General features: G+C 50.6%; 1 protein-coding gene across 12 annotated transcripts; it reads left to right on the top strand.

The window, feature by feature from the left end:
• Positions 1-3028: 3028 nt before the first annotated feature.
• Positions 3029-24037, top strand: CCDC120 (coiled-coil domain containing 120). 12 transcript variants are annotated; one of them, XM_084788513.1, is made up of 11 exons: positions 3029-3238; positions 16021-16174; positions 16314-16404; positions 16552-16685; positions 17740-17880; positions 18244-18523; positions 19828-19890; positions 20139-20313; positions 20445-20543; positions 21592-22506; positions 22967-24037. In XM_084788513.1, the coding sequence occupies exons 3-11, from the start codon at positions 16356-16358 to the stop codon at positions 23079-23081; spliced, it is 1971 nt and encodes a 656-aa protein (XP_084644639.1). In that variant the 5' UTR covers positions 3029-3238; positions 16021-16174; positions 16314-16355; the 3' UTR covers positions 23082-24037. The 12 variants fall into 12 exon arrangements, with proteins under 12 accessions (XP_084644639.1, XP_084644634.1, XP_084644632.1 ...); XM_084788508.1 differs by lacking the exon at positions 3029-3238 and adding an exon at positions 3245-3486; XM_084788506.1 differs by lacking the exon at positions 3029-3238 and adding an exon at positions 12990-13139 and having other exon boundaries at positions 16021-16063.
• Positions 24038-24219: the final 182 nt, after the last annotated feature.

Below are 24219 nucleotides of genomic sequence, written 5' to 3'. Positions count from 1 at the left end.
CACTGTTCTTTTTTGGTTTGTTTTTTTTTTTTTGTTTTGGTTTTGGTTTTTTGGTTTTTTTTTTTGTTTTTCCAGACAGGGTTTCTCTGTGTAACAGCCTTGGCTGTCCTGGACTCACTTTGTAGACCAGGCTGGCCTCGAACTCACAGAGATCCACGTGTCTCTGCTTTCTGAGTGCTGGGATTACAGGCACCTGCCCATGCCTGGCTTCCAGCCATTGTTCTTTTTTTTGAGACAGGGTTTCTCTGTGTAGCCTTGGCTGTCCTGGACTCACTTTGTAGACCAGGCTGGCCTCGAACTCACAGGGATCCGCCTGCCTCTGCCTCCCAAGTGCTGGGAATAGGGCTTCCTCAAGATCCAGCTATTCCACTCCTTGGAATATACCCAGAAGATGCTCCAGCACACAGCAAGAAAATTTGCTCAACCATGTTCATAGCAGCCTTATTCATAATAGCCAGAACATGGAAACAGCCTAAGTGTCCCTCAATAGAAGAATGGATAAAGAAACTGTGGTACATATACACTATGGAATACTATTCAGCTATTAAAAACAAGGAATTCCCGAAATTTGTGGATAAATGGATTGAGCTAGAAATGATCATAATGAGTGAGTTAACCCAGAAGCAGAAAGACTCAAATGGTATATACTCACTTATATCTGCATATTAGCCCAAGGGGCATGTCCCACGAAAGCCTTCACTTACCAGGAAACTGAGACAGAGGGGAGGACATTCTAGTGGGACTCTAGATGAGAGAATCATGGGAGAATGGCAAAGTAGAAGGATCCAGAGGGTCCTAGAAGCCTACAAGTAGAACATTATGATAGGCAGATTTGGGCTCAGGGGTCCCGCTAAAACTAAGGCACCAGCCAAGGACAATACAGGCGGTAAACCTTAAACCCCTACCCAGATCTAGACAATGGACAGAACACTCTCCACAGTAGAGTGGAGAGTGGGATATTACTTTCTCACATATTCTGGTGCCTCACCTTTGACCATGTCCCCTGGTGGCACTCAGAGGAAGTTACCAAGAAGAGACTTGATACCCTATGAACATATACAAGGGGAGGTAATCCCCCTCAGGAACAGTCATAGGGGAGGGGAATAAGGGGAAAATGGGAGGGAGGGAAGAATGGGAGGATACAAGGGATAGGATAACCATTGAGATGTAACATGAATAAATTAATAAAGGAGAAAAAAATAAAGGCGTGCGCCACCTCGCCTGGCTCATTGTTCTTTTTTTTTTTTTTTTTAAAGATTTATTGCCAGGTGGTGGTGCCTTTCCCAGCACTCGGGAGGGAGGCAGAGGCAGGTGGATCGCTGTGAGTTCGAGGCCAGCCTGGTCTACAGATAAAATCCAGGACAGCCAAGGCTACACAGAGAAACCTTGTCTCGGAAAAAAAAAAGATTTATTTGTTTATAATGTATACAGTTTTGTTTTGTTTTTTTACCTGCCTGTTCCCCTGCACACCAGAAGAGGGCACCAGATCTCATTCTAGATGGCTGTGAGCCACCATGTGTTTGCTGGGAATTGAACTCAGGACCTCAGGAAGAACAGTCAGTGATCTCAACCTCTCAGCCATCTCCCTAGCCCCCAGCCACTGTTCTCAATCATCTGTGCCATCTCTCTAGCCTCATGGATCGGGAGCTGGATATCATCCTTGGTCATACAGCGATGTCCAGGCCAACCTGGGCCACATAAAGTTGTTTCAAAAAAAAATAAGGAAGAGGCCAGGGATATAGCTCAGGAGATGGAGGCAGGAGGATCAGAACTTCAAGACGATCTTCGACTACTTAGAGTTGAGGATCAGCCTGTACCCCCATGGGATCTCATTCCCCAAATAAACAAGCCAAGCACAACAGAACAGAAAAAAACAAAACACACACACACATACACACACACACACACACACACAACGAAGGAAGTTTTGTACATATAGCATGGTCTGTTACTAGAAGGTGGTTTGTTGGTGGGGTGTCCATGGAGCACGGTTTGCAGTTAAACAGGTGACAGTTGGAAGCAATTTGAGGTGTAGCTGGAGCCTACATTGAATGTAGCTGGTTTTTCACTTACAATGAATTTAAGATTTAGGAGTGGGGGGCTAGAGCGATGGCTCAGAGGTTAAGAGCACTGATTGCTCTTCCAAACGTCCTGAGTTCAATTCCCAGCAACCATATGGTGGCTCACAGCCATCTATAATGTGATCTGGTGCCCTCTTCTGGTGGCATGTGTACATGCAGGCAGAGCACTGTATACTTAATTAATAAATTAATTTTAAAAAAGATTTAGGACTGATATCTGGAGTTCAGCATTTTTCTCATTGATAGAGCACTTGTGTATTATGTATGAGGCTCTGGGTTTTGGAAATCCCTGGGACTGCAAATGAATGAGTGAATAATATAACTGCTGTTTAGAAGTTATTGGCTCCAAGGGTCAATTGAGGATGGTGAAAGAGGAATGACTTGGAAGTTAATGGAAGGCAGTTTATTCGTGCAGACTTGAATTTTGCTGAAGAACAGATTGTGGGCTCTGCCTGGGATTAACAGTTGGGGGGAACTTTAAGAAGTGATTTGGGGAGTGCAACTCAGATGTAAAGAGTCATCTGGAGGCCGCTGGAGTGTAACTTGAAGCACACACTCCAACGCTGTGCTAAGAAAAACAATTGCGCATGCAGTTTTGACAGCCATGGAGGGTAACTTGCCGGTCTAGCCTAGGGCCAACAAATGATTTCTGCATGCTGGATCAATAGAGTTGTGTGCTGGTGCAGGTCAATGACAGCAAAGAATGCCTGAGAGGTGCTGCTTGGGATCAAGACAATACTTTGGAGATATAATTTGGAGGCTGATGGAAGGTCGTTTGGGGAAGCATCTAGGAGATGTCAGTGGGAGTCGAGGGCTGCAAAAAAGCCTTACGGATAGCATTTGGGATACTGTCTTGGGAAAGAGTGACTAGGAGTCAGGAGATCAGGGCGGCTCACCTAGGGGGCGTGGCTTAGGGCTCTGCCGCCCAAAAAAGCGCGTGCGCACGCGCTCCCGGTTTCATCTTCGTTCCAGGCGCTCCCAAAGCAGGGGGGTGGGGGGGGAAGAAAAAAAAAATCAAGACTCAAACTGGCGCCTGCGCACTTCGTCTCTGCCGCTGCTGTGGTCTCGCGCCCCGCCCCCTCGTCCTCCAGCCCCTTAGGTTCGCGCTCAGCAGCGGAGATGGCTGTGTAGCCACGAACGGACGTCCAGAGTTAAAGGTGAGGGGCGCGGGGCCGCCGCACCTCTCCCACCATCCAGGGGTTCCCCCCATCTGCCCCTGAAGGCTAAGGGTTGTGCGTGTGGTCGAACGCGGCCCAGAGGTAGGGAGCAGAAGGCGAGGAAGCGCGCGCCCAGGGACGAGCGGGAGCACTGCGAGGGAAGGCGCGCCACTGCTAGGGAAGGCGCGCCCACTAGATCCCTGTCTGCTTCTACCGACCCCACCTGCGTGGCATTGAGAGGACCCTAGGTGAGTAACGGTTCCGGCTAGAAGAAGGGTGGGGACAGGGCGGGAGGAGGCCTGGAAACGCCCACAAGGATGGCCCTGCGTGCGCACCTATACCCTCTGACCCTATGCCCCCATCCTTGACCCCTGTCTGACCTGAGGACATCCCTTTTAAACCCCAAAGTCCTGGCAACCTTGGCCCAGAACCTTCAGCCCTATCCCTGATCTAACTATATTTTGGCGTGGTGTGATCTTGAACCCCTTCTTTGTCCGCCAAGCCCATTGCTGATCCCCAACCCCATCCAGGTTTGTCTTTGGTCCAGATCCTTGTGTGACCCTATCCTATCTCTGAAGCTGTTGTTTTGATGCCCAACAACTAACTCCGGTTCTGATCTGATGCTTGACCACACTGTTCTCAAAATGCTTATCCAGTCTCTGAATCCCTTCCAATGAAAGGTTCTGACTCTATAACCCTAATTTGTTCAGTTCTATCCTCATTGCTGAGTCTGACTTCTGTACCCCCCTGTACTGTGCCCCACCACCACCACCACCACTCTTGCTCTCTGTCATGGCTCACTCCTTTTATACATCCCCTTCTGTCTCCTGCAGTTTCCCCCTTTCTCTCACATCACCACCTCATGCCCGTCTTCATTCTGTCCTGGTCTTTTCCTGTCCCTGACCTCCACTTGAACCTGCCTTTTTCCCTCCCTTGATCCCTGCCTCGGCTTATCCCAGTCTTGGCTTCTATTGTTCTATACTGTTTGTCTCCTTGTACTTTTTCTTCTCTTCAGAATCTTAGTCTTTTTTTTTTACTCCCTCAGTATCTTGTCTTGGCTCTATTATCCTTTTTAGGCAGGATCTGTTGATGCAGCCTTGACTGTCCTGGAACTTGCTATGTAGTCCATGGTGGCCTCAAATTTGTGATGTGATGCTCTTGCCTCTGGCTCCTGAGGGCTGGGAATATAGGCATGTCCCTCCACCATGCCCGCTCTTTGTTTTTAGACAGGGTCTCAACTATGTAGCCCAGGCTGGCCTGGAATTTGCAGTCATTCTGTCTGCACCTCCAGACAGAAGTAACCCACTGTACGTGGCCCCTGCTTTGCCTCTTAATCTCCATCCTATAATGACTTTTCTATTTTCTGCCCTGCCACTCATTCTTGTCCTAACCTCCTATACACACCCCCAAACCAGGCCCCCTGTTTTACCTGTTGTTGTAACCTTCCAATTTGTTCAGTCCTTCCTAACATCCATTTCCCATCCCCTTTGCTCTCTGAATCCCTTTATACCTTGCCTCAGCACTTGAAGGCTCTCTGTTGTCCCCAGGGCTCCTAAAGTATGTTCCTTATACTGCCTTTTACGGGCACAGGTAGGCTTGTGTCCTCTTTGTGGCAGGTGGAGTTTTTGTAAGGGACCCCCACCCCTTCCCCCATCTCCATCCTAATGATCTCACTCGGAGCTTGCGGTTCTCTTACTGCCCAGGAGTGCATGGAAATGTCCCTACACCCTTTGCTCTCCCCAAATGTGAAAGAACACCCTAAATTATTCATTGCCTCCTGGGAGTCTGAGAGGTCTGGATCCTGTTTCCAGCCCTTCTGTATTGGGGGCTGGACCGTGTTGGGTGTTGGGGGCTATGGAGGTTGAAAAGATATTAGGTTAAGAGACACAGGCTATGTATGAATCTTTGAAGTCTTATTATCTGCCTCACCTAAATTGGATCCCAGGGCTATGATCTCTGAGAACAAAACAAAACAAAACATTTGTAGGTCAGAGACTTCAGGACTTGGTAGGGATGGGATGAGAGGAGGGGTGTGTCCCTTTCTCTCATGAAGTTATCAGTGAACATTTTGGTGCTAAACCCATCCCATCCATAGGGGTCTCCTTGTGAGTGTGTTGTATGTAGGGGCATAGGCAGTGGCTGTTGCTGGATGTTGTTAGCATCAGGCACATTCAGCCTGGTCGTGCCATGAACATGTATCTCTAGTTATGCAAGAAGCAAATATGGGAGGGTCGCTTGAGCCCAGAAGTCCTTGGTCAGGGAATAACAAGGCCCACTATTTATCTATTTGGCAGGGTCTCACTATGTAGTCCTAGTTGGCCTAGAACTCACTATATAGACCAGGTTGGCCTTGAACTCACAGAGATCCACCTGCCTCTGCCTCCTGAGGGCTGGGATTAAAGGTGTGTGCTACCTGGCAAGTGCTAGGGTTACAGGCATGCACTACTGTGCCCAGTTTACACACACACACACACACACACACACTATATATATATATATATATATATATATATATATATATATATATACTATATATATGCTGTTCTGACTACATATTTGCCTGAACACCAGAAGAGGGCACCAGGTTTTATTACAGATGGCTGTGAGCCACCATGTGGTTGCTGGGAATTGAACTCAGGACCTCTGGAAGAGCAGACAGTGCTCTAAACCTCTGAGCCATCTCTCCAGCCCCCACTCATATTTTTTGACAAAATAAAGTATAATAGCTGGGCGGTGGTGGCACATACCTTTAATCCCAGTACGTGGGAGGCAGAGGCAGGTGGATCTCTGTGAGTTCGAGGCCAGCCTGGTCTACAAAGCGAGTCCAGGACAGCCAGGGTAACACAGAGAAATCCTGTCTCAAAACACAAAACAAAACAAAACAAAACAAAAAACTCCAAACAACACCATATTAATAGATAGATAGAAAATAACATCACAGCCAGGCATGGTGGTGCACACCTTTAATCCCAGCACTTGGGAGGCAGAGGTGGACAAAACAAACCAACAGAAGGAAAAGAGCCCAAGAGAAAGCACAAGACTCAGAGACCCACCCATTCATACACTCAGCAATCCCATAAAAATACTAAACTGAGAGGCAGGTGGATCACTGTGAGTTCGAGGCCAGCCTGGTCTACAGAGTGAGTCCAGGACAGCCAAGGCTACACAGAGAAACCCTACCTTGAAAAAAAATGAACGAATAAATAAAGAAAGAAAGAAAGCGTGGGAAGACAAGCCAGGTGCTGGCATGCCTTTAATCCCAGCACTGGAGAAACAGAGGCAGGCAGATCTCTGAGTTTGAGGCCAGCCTGGTCTACAGAGTGAGTTCCAGGGCAGCCAGAGATACACAGTGAGACCCTGTTCAGAGAAAACACAAATGATAAACACACAAAATGGGCCAGGGATATAGCTGGGTAAGGCTCCAAGTTTCATCCCTCCTGCTGTGGAGAGAGTAAATAAAAACTCAGGCTCATCCAGTAGTAACAATAGGATGAGATTCCTCTGTGGTCCAAATCCTTGATTTTGAGGATAAACATGGATAACAGGAAGATGCTACTGTGTTAGTCTCACAGAACGGTGAGTTTGAATAAGGAATGTCAGACTCATTTTATTTTTTAAAGATTTATTTATTTATTATACATATGGTACCTTGCCTGCATGTGTACCTGGCTGCCAGAAGAGGGCACCAGATCCCATTATATATGGCTGGGAGCCACCCTGTGGTTACTGGGAATTGAACTCAGGACCTCCTGAACAGCAGTCAGTGCTTTTAACCTCTGAGCCATCTCTCCAGCCCAGGACCCATTTTATTTATCCAAAACATTTATATAGATCTACTACCCACTCAGGTCACTCCCAGTCCCTATCTATTTCGTAGGAAAGTTATGAGTGAAGAGGACTTCTAGGAGCTCAGACAGGGAAAAGTCCTAAGTTATCTGAAGGTATTTTGTCTCTGCAGTTTATATGGGAAGATGGGTTCAGGTGCTAAGCGATAATGACTGGCTACAAACTACGTTCAGGGCCTAGGGATATTGTTCAGAAGTAGATACCCGGCCACACGTGCTTCATCACTAGCCAACACTGATTCTTTTCATCAGCTAGAGTTGGAGCAATGTATCTGAAATGTAATTGATTCCTGCATTGTTGTTGGGCTTTTTTGTTTCTCTCTCTCTCTCTCTCTTTTTTTTTTTTTTAAAACAAGACAGGGTTTCTCTGTGTAGCCTTGGCTGTCCTGGACTCACTTTGTAGACCAGGCTGGCCTTGAACTCACAGCGATCCGCCTCCCTCTGCCTCCCGAGTGCTGGGATTAAAGGTGTGCGCCACCACGCCCCCGCACTTCTCTCTCTTTTTTGAAACAGAGTTTCACTATGGAGCCCAGACTGGCTTGGAACTCTTTTTATTTATTTATATATTTTTTGATTTTTTAAAGACAGGAGTCCTCTGTGTAGCCTTGGCTGTCCTGAACTCACTTTGTAGACCAGGCTGACCTCGAACTCAAAACGATCCACCTACCTCTGCCTCCCAAGTGCTGGGATCACAGACATGTGCCACCACATCCGGCTAAGGCTTGGAACTCTTGATCCTCCTCTTTTATCCTCCCTGATGCTGGATTACAGGCATGCATCATCCCTATCCCAGTTGGTGCACTTTAAAATCAAAATTTATTTACTTTTATTTTATCTACGTTGCTGTTCTGCCTGCATGTATGGCTGTGTGAGGGTGTCAGATTCCCTGGAACTGGAATTAGACAGTTGTGAGCTCCCATGTCGGTGCTGAGAATTGAACCCCGGTCCTTTGGAAGAGTAGTCCTCAGCCTTAAGTGCTGAGCCAGCTCTCTAGCCCCATTTTTAATGATGAGTTAGACAATAGGGGTGGGGGGACACACCTGTTTCAAATATGTCTACTTGTGGCAAGGAAGGCGAATTTAGAGGCTGAGGTAGCAGCTCTGTCTATCTCCAGTGCATCTGAATAGGTTTAGTTCTTTGTAGAAAACTTTTATGTAAATTTGTGCAAATTTTAATGTTTATTTCATATGTGGAAGTCAGGGACGCTTGTGCTTGTGTGTATAAGTTTCAGAACTCAGCTGGCTGCTTTTGTTTTTTGTTTTTTTTGTTTTGTTTTTTGAGACAGGGTTTTTCTGTGTAGCCTTGGCTGTCCTGGACTTGCTTTGTAGACCAGGCTGGCCTTGAACTCACAGTTATCTTCCTGCCTTTGCCTCCCAGTGCTGAGATTAATGACGTGGGCTGAGCCACAGACCCTGCAAACTAGAGACATTGTATCCGGCTTTAACATGAGTTCTGGGGATCCCAACTTACATTTGCCAGGCTTCTTCCATGCTGAGACACTTCCGGTTCTTCATTTTGGATAGTGAGAATTCAGACAATGTGCCCCGAGAAAAGACAAACCAAAGCAAAAAGCAAACATCTGTTTCAGATTGATTCAGTGCCGCTTAATAAACTGGCTCTGTCTCAAAAGCAAGCACCCAAACATATCCATTTGATTTACTGGGGAGGACTAGTCATGATTATGACAGTACTGATACCCAGCCAGTTGCTGTGTCCTAGCAAGCTTTAAGTGAATGAAGTCAGTAGCTTGCAACAGCTCTGTGAGCATGCCAGGTGTGGTGGCGCACGCCTTTAATCCCAGCACTTGGAAGGCAGAGGCAGGCGGATCTCTGTGAGTTCGAGACCAGCGTGGTCTACAGGTCTACAGAGTGAGTCCAGGACAGCCAGAGCTACACAGAGAAACCGTGTCTCAAAAAACTAAAACCAAAACAAAGAAACAAACAAACAAACAAAGACTCTATAATTGTCTGTTAGTTGTTTTTTTTTTTTTTTGGTTTTTTGAGACAAGGTTTGGCTATTCTGGAGGCTGGCCTTGAACTCACAGAGATCCGCCTGCCACTGCCTCCTTGAGCGCTGGTATTAAAGGTCACCATGCCTGGCAACTAGGTTGTTTTATAATTTAACATTGAGGACTCTGAGTCCCTGTAATGTTCCCACCACTACCTCAGTTTCCCTCTTTAACAGATGAGGACATAGAGGGACAGAAAAGTGAGTTTTCTAAGCAGTCATATAGCCAGTAAGTGACAGTAGAATTACACACTTGACTCACCATTTACTGTCTGTGCAGGGTCCATGTATAAACATACATGGGCTTAGACCATCTTCTTGTCTGTTTAAACTGCGGGGCTAGGGCTGTAGCCAGTGGGAGAGAGCTTGCTTAGCATACACAAGGTCCTGGGTTCAATTTCCAGGACTGAGAAAAGAAAATCATGAATGGGACAATGATCTTGTAGGTGACTCAGCCCTACTTGTCTACTTGGCCCAGGAATTTTTCCCACTTTCTCCTAAAGTAGTTTACTTCGGTAGATTTATTATATATATATATTGGGTTTGTGGAGACAGGATTTCTCTATGTAGCTCTGGCTGTCCTGGAACTCACTTTGTAGACCAGGCTGGCCTCAAACTAAGAGATCGCCCCTGCCTCTGCCTCCCAAGTGCTAGGATTAAAGGAAGGTGTGTGCCATCATAGCCCAGCATTAATATTTATTTTTATTTATGTGTACGTATCTATGTCAGTGTTTGTGACATGTGTACTGGTAGCCACAGATGCCAGAAAAGGGTGTTGGGTTCCCTAGAGCTGGAGTTGAAGGTGGTTGGAAACCACCTGATATGGGCACTGGGCATCAAAGCCCAGTCCTCCAGAAGAGCAGCCTGTGCTCTTCATCACGTTCATCTTTCAAGCATCATATTTTTTGTTCTCTAAAAACAAGCAAGCAAGCAAACAAACGAACAAACAAAATTGTTGGGGCTGGAGAGATGGCTCAACAATTAAAAACACTGGTTCCTCTTCCAGAGGAACCATAATAAATTCCCAAAATCCACATGATGGTTCACAACCATCTTTTGCTCCAGTCTTGGGGGGGGGGTCTGTTGCCCTCTTCTGGCCTCTACAGGCACTGCAGGTACATGGTATCCAGACATACATCCTGGACCCTCATACACATACTATAAGAATGATAAACTGAAGGCAGGCAGTGGTGGCTCATGCCTTTAATCCCAGCACTTGGGAGGCAGAGGCAGGCAGATCGCTGTGAGTTCGAGGCCAGCCTGGTCTACAGAGTGAGTCCAGGACAGCCAAGGCTACACAGAGAGACTCTCTTGAAAAAACAAACCAAACCAAATGAAACAAAACAAAACAAAAACCAAAAAATAAACCAAACAACAACAACAACAAAATCCCACCCCCAAAAAAAACAACAAAAAGAATGATAAACTGGGCATGATGGCATATGCCTCTTTAGTCCCAGAATTTGAGAGGCAGAGGCAGGCATATTTCTAAGAGCCTGAGACTATCATGGTCTGTGCAGTGAGTTCCAGGACACCTAAGGCTATATAGTGAGACCCTTTCTCAAAAAAAGAAAAAGAAAAAAAAAGAGGGGGAGCTGGAGAGATGGCTCAGAGGTTAAGAGCATCGTCTGCTCTTCCGAAGGTCCCGAGTTCAATTCCCAGTAACCACATGGTGGCTCACAACCACCTGTAATGAGATCCGGTGCCTTCTTGTGGTGGGCAGGCACACGTGTGGGCAGAATACTATATAAATAATAAATAAATCTTTAAAAAAAGAAAAAAAAAGTAAACAGGGCAAGGCGGTGTATGCCTTTAATCCCAGCACTGGAAAGGCAGAGGCAGGCAGCTCTCCAGCCTGGTCTACAAAACGAGTGAGTCCAGGATAGCCAAGGCTGTTACACAGAGAAACCCTGCCTCAGAAAAAAGAAAGTAAATAAATAAAATCTTAAATTTTTAAAAAAGAAGCCAGGCGTGGTGGCGCACGCCTTTTAATCCCAGCACTCAGGAGGCAGAGGCAGGTGGATCGCTGTGAGTTCGAGGCCAGCCTGGTCTACAAAGTGAGTCCAGGACAGCCAAGGCTACACAGAGAGACCCTGTCTCGAAAAACCAAAAAAAAATTTTTTTAAAGATTTAATTTTCAAGTGTGTGTGTGTGTGTGTGTGTGTGTGTGTGTGTGTGTGTGTGTGTATGCGCGCATGCGCACACTTGCATGCAAAGGTACCCTTAGAGGCAAGAGGGTTTTAGAACCTCTGAAACTGGAGTTAGAGGAAGTTATGAACCACTTGACATAGATGCTTGGAACCGAACTCAGGTCCTCTGGAAGAACAGTATAGATTCTTTAACTATTGAGCCATCTCTTCATCTCCAAATTTGTTGTTCTTTTATGAATGGTCATTAGTGATTTGGTGTGAGTTACATGTACTATGAAATCCCTTCTAAAGTTTTTTTGGCCTCTGTTGTCTATTTTGTCCGTTTTACAGCTGAGGTAACTTCAACCCGGAGGCTCCATCAGCATGATTTTCTCATCTCTCTTGTCCCTGTTTATAACCATCCATTTTTCCCAGCGTGCTTGGCGGCCTGTGAAGGGAGAGAGGGAGGCCATGGCCAAGAGGACAGTCCCCACCAGTATATAGCTAGCTGCTCATCTGCCTGCTGCTTGCCTTCACACTGGCACCCCAAAAGGGGGGAAAAGGGAGGAAAGAGACAAAAGGGTCCTTTGTGCTCCCCACCATATCATAAGCAGGAAGAACGGTGGGCAGCAGGGGCAGCAGTTCTTCGTAGCATGTGACTGAGGGGCCTTTTTTCTAGGTTCTCCTGCCCAGCGTGAGGGGGAACACCCCTGACAGCCCTCCTCCCTGTTGTAGGCTCAGGTTTGGGTTCTGAGGGCACAAAGTAGACTGTCTTACCTGGAGGACAGGATGTTTAGTATGTGCCGGGGACATGCTCCGAGCCCAGATAGGGCTGTGTTTGAGGGACATTATAGGGACTCAAGAGTTGTCAATTTCCTTGTCTGGTGTAAAGCTTGATTCTAGGCCAGAAAGGTAACGGGGGGTGGGGGGGCAGGGGGGCAGGGAGGGAGTAGGGAAGGCTATGGCAGGAGAAAGAAGGCTGAGCCATCTTCTTTCTCCTTTTGGGAGTAGGCACTGGCTAGTCCGAGATCCAGTCCTAGCATTCTGATTTTTTTTTTTTTGCATGGTGGTGGTGGTGGCGGCGGTGGCAGTGTGGTTTGATTTTTGGAGACAGGGTTTCTTTGTATAGCCTTGGCTGTCCTAGACTCACTCTGTAGACCAGGCTGGCCTCGAACTCATAGACATCCGCCTGCCTCTGCCTCCTGAATGCTGACATGAAAGGAAGTTTTGCCACCACCGCCCGGTTCCTTCTTCCGCTTTGACATCGTTGTGTGCTCACTCAGGCCTCTTTACCTTGCCAAGCCTTGGCCTTCGCATCTGTAGCCTGCTTCAGAGGGTGCTATGTCTGTGCCATCCATCCCCTCGGGTTTCTGAAAGGGCATAACTTAGGGTCTACTTACTAGTATTTCCTTCCGGACTGTGGAAAGTGGTAGTGTCTTGAGATCTGGGCTCTCCTTAGAAAGGGTAGCTTCTCTCTGCAACATAGAAAACCATTATCTTAATTATGGGAGAAATTGCCCCAAGACCTTCTCTTATCCCTGCCTTGCTCTGGGAGGGGCTTGGAGACTATGATTCACCCTCTTCAGGGTAAAACAACAACAACAACAACAACAACAACAACAACAACCCAGGTGTGTGTGTGCGCGCACGCGCGCGCCTACCTGTGTGCATGCACACACACTACAGTTTCCTAGCCCCATACCTCCCCTCCCCAGGTGCTACCTTGTATAGGCAGGCTCCAGTGGCCTGAGGATCTGGGCAGAAGGACAGGCAGTGGCTCCTCCCACAACTCTTTTCCAATTCTCTCCCGAGGTGTCTGCAGCCAGGAGAGAGTTCTATGCTTTCTTCTGGGCCCCCTGAGGCCCCTGGCCCCCTGAGATTGCCTTTCCAGGGGGTGGCCCTAGCTCTGGAAGCAGGCAGGTAAGGGTTAAAAGGTATGGACCAGCCCAGTTCCTGTCCAGGTAGGTTGGGCTTTTACCTAGTGGGAAGCAGCCAGGACAGCAGTCACTGCTGCTCAAGGCTACTGCCAGGAAAGCTAGGGCCTGGATGAGACAACTATTGTTTTTGAGATTTTCGAGGCTGCCGTACAGTTACTCTGGCATTGGTGAGTACTTGGGACCCGTGGGCCAGGGCTGTGAGACAGTGAAGGCACAGGAACTGAGGGCTGAGGGAGACTGGACTGAAGTTCTCTTTCAGAGACCCTGGTCTGAGGAGAAGGTACCCCGACAGGATATAGGGTGTGATAGGAGGGGTGGTGTTCAGTACAGGAGGGGCTGGGGAGCACGGCAAGTCCCCACAAGGCCATTTTCCTCTCTTGATGCAAAGCAGTTCTTGCTTGGAAATGGAGGAGGAGGGATGGGGCAGAGAGACTCATCTTCCGGCTTCCCAGGCCCTCGCCCTGGCTTCCTCTCCCCTTTTCAGAGCAGCCTCTTTCTCAGGACTAGTGCGTCAGAAAAGACTAGCTGAACTATTTAGAACCTACTGTTGTTCGGACCCCTGTGTCCACTTTTTGCCTCCATTTGTTCACCCTGAGTGATACAAGTGGGTGTGCTGTATGTTTGGGGGGAGCCCTGGGGAGCGGTCCACACTGTGTGTACATTTGCTCAAGTGGCGGGCGGGCGGCAGAATGTGGAAATGGGGCTCTCATTGACAGGGTTGGAGTGCCACCCAGGTGAAGTATCTTGGTTGTAAACAGTCATTACGGCCAGGAATTTTTCTCAGCTATGGTGTCAGAAGGGCAGACCTGAAAAACCTGCTGGGCCTGCCGCTGTGTGTGTGTGTGTGTGTGTGTGTGTGTGTGTGTGTGTGTGTGTGTGTGTGTCCCCACATGTGCCCTCTGGAGCTCTTTTGCTGCAGCCTATCCCTACAACAGGATGATAGGACAAGGCCCTGGGGTTGATGGGAGGGTCTCAGAGGTTTGTGTGATGCAGGAATTGTGGAAGATTGCCTTCTGATGCTCTCTGCTTGGTGTCAGGTGGCCCTAAATCCCAAGGCAAGTGTGCAGAGCATAAAAATAGGAGCAAAGGTCCCTGAGTCAGGTATGGAGGTGTGGGGCGTTGATCCATGTCTAGCCGGCCCAGTGACCCAATGACTCATGCCCTCACTATGTCCCTGAGGTCAGGCTGACAGGGTGGAGTTGGGGTTCCCGTCTGGACCCTGTGTTGCCTTCCAGGATGCTCTTAATTTTTTCTAACGAAAAATTGAGGCGCTGTGATGTGGCCCATGAGACTAATGTCGGTAAATGGGGTAAATGGTCCCAAGGGCGGAGGAGTTAGGTTCCTGTTGGGGTGGAGGGGCGCAGCCAGGTCTTGTGAAAGTTTTCGAAACGAAAATAGTTCTGGGAAGGGAGGAGTTCCAGGGGCTGAGGGACAGAGGAGGCTGGGACATCAAAGAAGCCCTACCATGCTGGAGGTGCTGGACTTGTGGGGACCTCTGCAGGTGGGATTGCCTCACCATTGATACTGAGGCTAGACCATGAGTCCTTTGAGGGAGGGGTACAGACCCTGTAGGACAGGCAGGAAGACTACAGAGAACCTGGGGGTTACCTTATAGGCAGTTTGAGCACACCCCGTGGGGGGAAAATGGGGAAGGAGCTTATAACCAGACTTCCTTGGTTGCCCGGATCTTCTCCAGCACATCATGGCAAGCCGTGAGTGTCAAGATAGGTTAAAATGAGAACGCTGTTGGTACGTGGGGGTGGGGGTGAGTTAGGCCTTCCTGGTCACCTGCCTTGGAGGCTTAGGACAGGTGGCAGGAGGTGATGTCACCTGGTTGCCCAGCTGGGGACTGAACAGGATGTGGGAGGGAGGGAATAAACTCCAGAGAAGCAGCAGAAGGAGGGCGGGCAGCTAGCCAGAGCAGGCTCCATGGGCAGCCCGGGCTTCTGGGGACCCGAGCAAGAGGCAGGTACTGTGTTTTCTATGGCTGCGGGTGGTGCTTCTTGAGCAGCCCGGCAGGGTCACCTCTGTATGCTAGTCTCAGTCTAGGGCGGGCGGGAGGGAAGAGGGCCGGAGGGACCCTGGGGCAAAGGCAGCAGGGTGGACTAGGGACAGATATAGAGGAGGCTCGGCCCTTGGTGTCTGTCTCAGCTAGCTTGCATTTATTGCCTCATCCCTTGTTCAAGCAGCTACTATACTGTGTGTAACAAGGTTTGGGGTGCTAGAGCTACTGAGACACTGGGGTAGACATGTCCTGTCCAAATGGCAGGACAGGGATGTCCAGTCCCTTGGTCAACAGCACTTGCAGGAGGCCACCTCTGAAAGGGACATCTAAGCCCCAAGAAAGCCCTAGACCTTGCTAGTGTCTCCTTGGAATCCTAGAATGTGGGAGGCTAAGGCAGGAGGATTGCCATGAGTTCGAGACCAGCTCGGGCTACACAGTGACTCTGCAGGCCAGCCTAGGCTATAGAGTGAGACTCTGGGTCAAAAACCAAAGCAGCGCCTTACGGAGAAGTGAGAAACAAGACTCGGGTGGTAAGAGGCTGAAAACTGCGCCCCAGACTGCGGCCAGAGCCTGGGCAAAGGCCTAAAGCCGTGACCGAGGCGCTCCAGAGGAAATTGTTGGGCTTGGAGCTGTTTTCATGAGGGAGTGCATAGGACCAGAGGGGGTGCTTCTAGGATATGCCCTTTACGGGGAACTTATTTCACCTCTGTGTGCTTTCCACCCCTCTGTGGAGCTCCTGCCTGAGGGCTTCAAAGAGTCATTGTGACTTAGCAGGTAAGTGTTCCAGGCACCCAAGGCTGGCTAAGTGCTCAACTGTTGTTATCCCTCATTAAATCTGTGCCATTAATTCTCTCCCTAGGTGAGACTCCTGGCTGTGACCTATGGGCCTCTGAGGAGGCGTTGTAAGTCTGCCCAGCGTCCCACTTACTGTGGTAACAGTCAATGGGAAGGGAACCAAGGTACCAGGCCAAGTGGGTCCACACATTGACACAGAATCTGAGCAGGCAGGCCAGGTAGGCGGGCGGGGCCCAGGGTGCTATTATATTCCTAGCTGGAGCATGGGAAGTGGGGGGGGGGGGCTGGGCTAGGGACCTGGGGATGCTGTAGGGTATCTTTCCTTAATGCCTTCTGTGCTGCTGCAACCCCTGCCAGGCTTTGTGGAGCCATCAGCCACAAGGTCCAAACAGTCCAAGGATGGAAGTCAAAGGTCAGCTGATCAGCTCTCCTACCTTCAATGCCCCAGGTCAGTTTGGTGGCTGCTTCCATTTCCTGCTGCCCCCTCCCTGCCCCCCAGCCCAGTCTCCATGTGCCTGTTTGGGAAGGGTTGGTCCCTGCCCCCACAGTTGCTCCAGGATGTCCTAGCTGTCCTGATCTTTGCTCCTTTGTACAGCTGCCCTGTTTGGAGAGGCTACCCCCCAGGTGAAGTCAGAGCGTCTTCGAGGGCTGCTTGACCGCCAGCGGGCCCTGCAAGAGGCCCTGAGCCTGAAGCTTCAAGAGCTTAGGAAAGTGTGTCTGCAGGAGGCGGTGAGGGCATGACCCCGGGACTATGAGGCCAGAGGGGTTGGGGTCGGCCAGGGTGCCCAGGCGGGCATGCTGCAGTGATGGGTGCCTATACACTTGTCTGGGCGTAAGTAGTTTTTTGTCACTCTGAATGTGGCGATTCTGATCCATCGTCATGTGTGAGAATTAAAAACCTCCCAAGCCCCCCAAGAGGGAAAACTCTGCAAAAGTGGGCAAGAAAGTCCATCCTAACTGATGTAGGGTAAATTTTTTTTCCTTCCCTTCGCTCGTCCATCTATCCACCTATTCATCTGGTGGGGTTTTTTTTTTTTTTTTGCTACAGGGTCTCACTCTGTAGCCCAGGCTGGCCTAGACCTCACACCATAGCTTAGGATAGTCTCTGGCCCGTGCCTCAGCCTCCCAAGAACTGGAAGTGTAGGCATGACCCACCACGCCCAACTGTTGGCTCTGATTTTACCCTTCTTAGTGTGGGTGTCCACATACTTGGCCTGAGATAATAATAGGGTTCAGGGGCCAGCCGGGGTAGTAGCCCCGTTGGCCACAGAAGCATAAGGACCTGAGGATTCAACTCATAGAACCTATGTGAGAAAGAAAAGCCAGGTGTGGTAGCAGGCTCTTGTAATCCTCATGCTGGGGAAGTGGAGACCAGGTGGTTTCCCTGGGCCTTGCTGACCTGCCAGGCTAGCCCAGTCAGTAAGTTCCCAGCTAGCAAGAGAGGAACCTGGTCTCAGGGTGGGGGTGAGGGGCGGGGTAGAGGGGACAAGGTAGGTGGCATCCTGAGGAACAACAGCCAAGTTTGCCCCGCCTCCTCTGAGAGACAGCGTTTCTCTGTGTAACCCTGGCTGGCCTGGACTCACTTTGTAGACCAGGCTGGCCTCGGACTCACAGCCATCCGCCTGCCTCTGCCTCCCTGAGTCCTGGGATTAAAGGCGTGCACTACCACACCCAGATTGTTTAAGAAGGCCAAGCTCCTTGGGAGGTATAGTTTCTGAGACCTTTACTACTTTATGCCATCCATCCAACTAACCCTTGTAGTCTCTGTGTCCGTCCCCTCCAGGAGCTAACTGGTCAGCTGCCCCCTGAGTGCCCTCTGGAGCCTGGGGAAAGACCTCAGTTGGTACGCCGGAGGCCCCCCACTGCACGTGCCTACCCTCCCCCACACCCAAACCCAGCACATCACTCCTTGTGTCCTGCTGAGGTGAGCAGTTGGGTGTGGAGAGCAAGATGGTGCTGGTGAGGGGCAGGGACAAGCAAGGGCAGAAAGAATGAGGCTTATGGCCAGGGGAGGGAAAAGCTAAGGAGGGAAAGGGTTTGAACAGGTGGGTTCCCCCATGTGATATTGGATGATCCCAGCTCTGTCAAGACAGACTTCCAGTCCCTAGGCCCAGCTCCTCACCCTGTCCCCTGAGGATGGGTGAGCTCCTTCCATAGGTAAACAGGCCTGCCCCTAGGAAGAACAGACCCCACTTCCAGTGTAGATGGGCTCTGGCAACTTCCCGGTACTACTATGCCTAGTCGTTTCTATTTATTTAGCTCTGTCCCACCCTCTTGGGTTGTGTAGGAACTGGCTCTTGAGGCCCTGGAGCGTGAGGTGTCAGTACAACAGCAGATTGCAGCTGCTGCCCGCCGCCTGGCCCTGGCCCCTGATCTCAGTGGGGAGCAGAGACGTCGCCGGCGCCAGGTACAGGTTGATGCACTTCGAAGGCTGCATGAGCTGGAGGAGCAGCTCAGGGACTTCCGGGCCCGTCTTGGCCTCCCAGCGCTCCAGCCACTGCCAGGGGCTGCAGGAGCAGTTGTCAATGCCCACTGCCTGGGTACACGCCTGGCTCAGCTCAGCCAAGGTAAGCCAGCTCCCAGCGTCTCTCCAGTGAGGAAAAATGGGCCTGGGAATGGACTGTGGCTGATGCCTGTGGGAGGGGTGGAAGGCAGACAAGTGAGCAACACTGAAGGGACTCCCCCCATCAAGGAGAGTTGTAATAGCCTGACTTGAGGTTCTAAGAAGGCTGGAACAGCAGGCAACAGGAAGATGAATACTCAAGCTCCTGGTAGTCTTGATTTTAGGTAACAGTGGATATTCTTTTTGTGTGTGTGGTTTTTCTTTTCTTTTCTTTTTCTTTTCTTTTTCTGTTTTTTTGAGACAGGATTTCCCTGTGTAGCCTTGGCTGTGGCTGTCCTGGACTCAACTTTATAGACCAGGTTGGCCTCGAACTCACAGCCTGCCTCTGCCTCCCGAGTGCTGGGATTAAAGGCATAGTGCCACGATGCCCGGAACTCGCTTTGTAGGCCAGGCTGGCCTTGAACTCATAGAGATCCACCTGCCTCTGCCTCCCAAATTCTGGGATTAAAGACATGCGTCACCACCACCCAGCTTGTTTTTTGTTTTTTCAGAAGATTTATTCATATTTATTTAGATATATGTATTCTTATATGAATTTATGTTTACCACATGCACACAGGCGCTTATGGAGGATAAGGGCTTTAGAAGCATTGGAACTGGAGTTGTAGACTATTGTGAGATGCCTAATGTGGGGACTGAACCCAGGTCCTCCGCAAGGGAAGCGACTGCTCTTAACCACTGAGCCATCTCTCCAGGACCCTGTTATGGTTTTACTTTTTATTTTTTAATTTTTAAATTTATTCTTATTTTACATGCACTGGTGTTTGCTTGCATATTTATCTGTGTGAGGGGTGTCAGATCCCCTGGAACTGGAGTTATATAGACAGTTGTCAGCTGCCATGTGGGTACTGGGAATTGAACTCAGGTCTTCTGGAAGAGCAGCCAGTAAATGCTCTTCATTGCTGAGCCATCTCTCCGGCTGACTTTTACTTTTTATTTCAAAACAGGATTTTGGTAAGTTGTCCAGGCTGGCCCTGAACTACCTGTACAGTCCACAATGGCCTTGAACTTGTGGCACATACACACACACACACACACACACACACACACACACACACACACACCACTTCATGAAGCCTCTTACATAGCTGGTTTTATAGGCCTGTGTCTGGCAAAGATGTGATTCTTGGGGAGGGGTCAGAGGCAGGAGGCAGGAGGCAGGCTCCATAGAGATGCCTATCCAGTGGTGTAAAAGGATGGATCCCATACTTTGGAGTAACAGGCTGCTTCTTCCTTTCTCACCTGTAGAGGATGTAGTTCTGCACTCGGAGAGCAGCTCCCTCTCAGAGTCAGGGGCCAGCCACGATAACGGTGAGAACTAACCCGGAGCCCCTCCTACTTTAGCTCCCCTTTAGCCACGCCCATGTCCCCATCGCTGCCTTCCCTGCCCCTAGACCCTACAGGTCAGCCTTTACACTACCCTTTTGCCTTGTTTCATCCTTCAGTTTGCTTAATCCTGTCCCAGCACATGCCCCTCCCCTTGAAACTTGCCCCCCCCCCCCGCCCGGTCCCTTCTGGGCCATCTCTTGTTGAATTTTACCTTATTTTCCTTACCCCAGAGGAGCCTCATAGCTGCTTCCCTCTAACGGAGCGCCCCTCACCACCAAAGGCCTGGGACCAGTTTCGGGCAGTATCTGGGGGGAGCCCCGAGCCGCGAGCCCCATGGAAACCACCCCCATCAGATATTTATGGGGACCTGAAGAGCCGGCGCAACTCAGTGGCCAGCCCCACCAGGTAAAGAAGAATTGTGTTTTCCCTTTTCCCGGGACCAGGAGTGGGATCCTGAGCCTGGGTTGGCAGGAGGGCCCACTGGTGGATGCAGTTTCTAACCTGGGTCCCGATGTGGGCCTGCCATCTTTGTCTAGCCCCACACGCTCGCTGCCCAGGAGTGCCTCCAGTTTTGAGGGGCGAAGTGTACCTGCCACCCCTGTCCTCACCCGGGGCACTGGCCCCCGGCTCTGCAAGTAAGGGGACTCTTGAGGGTGGGTCTGAGTGTCAGAGGAGGAAACCGTTAGTTCTAACTGTAGTTGTTGACTACAAAGGACTGAAGGATGCGGGACATGGGCAGCTGGCCTTTGAAATGATGGAGTGGGAGTTGGAGGCAGAGGCATGAGAGTGTGGGCTTTCCTGTGCTTTCTTGCATAAGTCGTTTTCTTTCCTCATTTGTGGGGTGTAATATCTGCCTTTGAAAGACACAGGTAGAGTGCATGTCGGGTAGCATGGACCAATGGCTACTGTCTGCTAATAGCCTCTGTGCTGGATAGCAAACTCCTTCAACCATCCTAAGAGCCCTCTGGGGAGACACTATTATTTGCATTTTATAAATGTAGAACCTGAAGAGCAGAAAGGTTAATTAGGTAATGTGAGAGTAAACCGAAGCTCGGATGTTTGAACCCATGCAAAATGTTGGGCTCTAGAGTTAGCCTCGAGACACTATGCGGTAATGTGTCTTAAATGCTTCAACGCCTGTTTTTCCCACGCTGTGAACAGAAGGCCTTGCTGTTTGAGGGCCTCCGTTCTGTGCGTGGTGGGGTGATCGTTTGGGGATGGGACATAGATACTGTGGGTTAGAGCTCAGCAAGGCAGAAAGCCTAGAACTTCCTTCAGGAGGCACCACGGAGCCACAAGGATAGCCTTAGCAGGAGACTAGGTGCTCCGGTAACAGACTTGCCTCTGTGTGTCCTTCCGAAGCCAGTGCCTCCATCCCAGGAAACACTGACATCACCCTCAGAGCTTGCAGCCCTCTCCCGGTGCACATCACCACACCTTACCCTCCAGCCTCCCTGTGTGGGACTGGACCTCACTGGCTCATTACTTGTACTACCGAATACCTACACCTACACAACGTCTAAATTCCCCATCCCATTTTAGAGCTAGTGGAGGAGGTTCAGAGAGAGAGAGAGAGAGAGAGAGAGAGAGAGAGAGAGGCGGAGAGAGACGGGACAGTCAGGGAACTTACCATCTGTCTTCTTTGTCTGACCTTGCTCTTGTTACCTCACCTCTGCTCTCCAGACCCGAAGGCCTTCATTCTCGCCAGTGGTCCGGTAGTCAGGACTCCCAGATGGGCTTCCCTCGGCCTGACCCTTCTTCGGATCGGGCCTCCCTCTTCGCAGCTCGCACCCGCCGCAGTAATAGCTCTGAGGCCCTGCTGGTGGACCGGGCAGCTGCTGGGGGAACTGGATCTCCACCTGCTCCCCTGGCTCCCCCTGCTTCTGGTCCCCCAGTTTGCAAGAGCAGTGAGGTGCTGTATGAGCGCCCCCAACCAGTCCCCTCCTTCTCTTCCCGTACTGCTGGTCCCCCAGACCCTCCTCGGGCTGCCAGGCCCAGCTCAGCTGCCCCTGCATCCCGTGGGGCTCCCCGGCTCCCACCTGTGTGTGGAGACTTCCTCTTGGACTATTCGTTGGACCGGGGCTTGCCCCGCGGTGCTGGTGGGGCAGGTTGGGGGGAGCTGCTGGCTGCTCCTGAAGTCCCAGGACCTATTTCCCGCAGAGATGGGCTCCTTGCCATGCTTCCGGGTCCTCCGCCCATATATGTAGCTGACGGCAGCAGCCCCCTCCTCCGCAGCAAGGACCCCACCAGCCGTGCCGTCCGTTCCAAGCCCTGTGGCCTGCCCCCAGAAGCTGTGGAGGGTCTGGACGTGCATCCAAACCCATTGCTCTGGATGCCCCCACCCACCCGGATACCTCCAGGTGGTGAACGAGGTGGCCACAAGAACCTTGCCCTGGAGGGGCTGCGGGACTGGTACATCCGGAATTCGGGACTGGCCGTGGGTCCCCAGCGCCGGCCAATGCTGCCGCATGTGGGCTCAACACACGCACCCTTCCTCCATGCCCGCTGCTATGAGGTGGGCCAGACACTGTACGGCCCTCCCAGCCAGGCACCGCTTCCGCACTCGAGGAGTTTCACAGCACCCCCTGTCTCCGGCAGGTATGGGGGTGCTTTTACTGATGGGTAGGGGTATTGAGTCAAGTGCTGAAGGTATCCTGACCAGGGAGTACTTTGTCACCAGAGCTGCTGAGTGGGACCACAAGGAAATTAGCTGTAGTCTTGGCATGGGGTGGTCACTGTATCCCCCATAACCTGCATTAGTCCTCGGGGTCCTGGTGAGGAGGAGTTCGTTCCCAAGCTTGAGAAGGGTTTTTCTGTTCTCCCTAGTGTGTGACAGCTGGCGATAAGCCTTGAAGTCGGGGTGCTGGGAGGAAGGGATATGACTGCCCCCTGGCTTTCTCTTCCAAGCTCAGCCTATGCGTGAGAGCTTGAAGGCCTGTGCCTGTCTCCATGTCTTTAACAAGCTTCTCTTCCTCTCTGTGTGTGTGTCCTGTCTGTCTTTTCCTCTTTGCCATGTCTTCCCTACCTGTCTTCCGGAATTCTGCTGTCCTTTCCAAAGATACTACACGGATTTCCTGTATCCCCCGGAGCTGAGCGCTCGGTTAAGTGACCTGTCACTAGAGGGGGAGCAGTCTTCCAGCTCTGATCCCCAGACCCCAGGGACACTGGTCTGACCCTAAACCCTTTGTTGGTCTGGACATACTTCAGTCTGGGGAGCATACAGTCGACCTCGCTGAGCCCTGGGATGTGGTTGCTCTTGGTCCCCGAGGGACAACTGCCTGATCTCACAGGGCCCCTGGCTTCTTTTTGGCCCTGGAAGATGTCTGATGCCCCCCCACGCCCCCAGCTTCTCTTCTCATCCTGTGCTGGGAGACTGGAGGGCCCCAGCTAGCTTCAAAGAGGGGGATAATGGTATGGCGACTCTGCCCCTTCCTCCATTTCTGTTTACAGTTGTGATTTAGTATTCACTGTCTTTGCCCGACACTAGGTGTTTTATACAAGGGAAACTGTGAGCTCATTCCTGGTTGGGCTCATCCCTGTCCCCATGCCCAACCCATTCCATTCCAGAGCCACCGCCCTGCCTCAGCAAACTGGACCATATAGAGTCTCGGCTGGGAGACTGCTGTGAACCGAGCTCCCTGCCTCCTCCCTCTAGAGCTCTTGGACAGATGGCTTCTGTTCACATTTGGAAGGATGGAAGGCTAGGTGGGGTACCTGAAGGAGCTATTGTCTTCTGTCTCTGCCCATGGCCTCTGTGTGTGACGACCTGCCCCAATCGAGAGGCCACACAAGAGGTTGTAAAGAAGCAGAGCCATTGGATTATGTCGCATCCTGGGATGCTGCAGTGGTTAAACCTGGCAACTGGTAAACGCCAGTAAAACCCTCAGGTGACATCTGGCCACGGGCCACAGGCCACATCATGTCCTCCTTGGCAATTCCTTCTATTTACCACTTTTTAAACAAATCCACATAAGCTGTGTTTTCTATATTGTCTGTGACTTTCTGGAGCTGGGGGTTCCCCTGCCCCCTTTACCTGGTGTTAAACTTTTTTCTTTTTGTACCAATGGATCTGGGCCCAAGACACTACTCACACTGGAAGGGGATTTCTATAATAAATGTATAAACTGAACTGGATTGCTTCTTTGACCTCACCTCAGGAACTCACACCTCTAGTTAAGTCCCGATTATACATGGGTTTGGTGAGAGCAGGGACTCAAGAGTGGAACCCTGGCTTGCCTGGTACTCCATAGACCATACTGGCCTGGTATTCAGAATGCCATCTGTACTGGACAAAGGGCATGCATAGTCATG

Source organism: Acomys minous (genome assembly GCF_964271855.1).
Source record: "Acomys minous genome assembly, chromosome: 7".
NCBI lineage: Eukaryota > Metazoa > Chordata > Mammalia > Rodentia > Muridae > Acomys > Acomys minous.
This window is presented reverse-complemented; position numbering and strand designations above follow the sequence as displayed.

Excerpts from the sequence above, each read along its gene's own strand:
- CCDC120 (XM_084788513.1), top strand. The coding sequence starts at position 16,356 with ATGGAAGTCAAAGGTCAGCTGATCAGCTCTCCTACCTTCAATGCCCCA. Across the intron at positions 16,686-17,739 it reads AAGTGTGTCTGCAGGAGGCG|GAGCTAACTGGTCAGCTGCC; the intron begins GTGAGGGCATGA and ends CGTCCCCTCCAG. Across the intron at positions 20,544-21,591 it reads ACTGGCCCCCGGCTCTGCAA|ACCCGAAGGCCTTCATTCTC; the intron begins GTAAGGGGACTC and ends TCTGCTCTCCAG.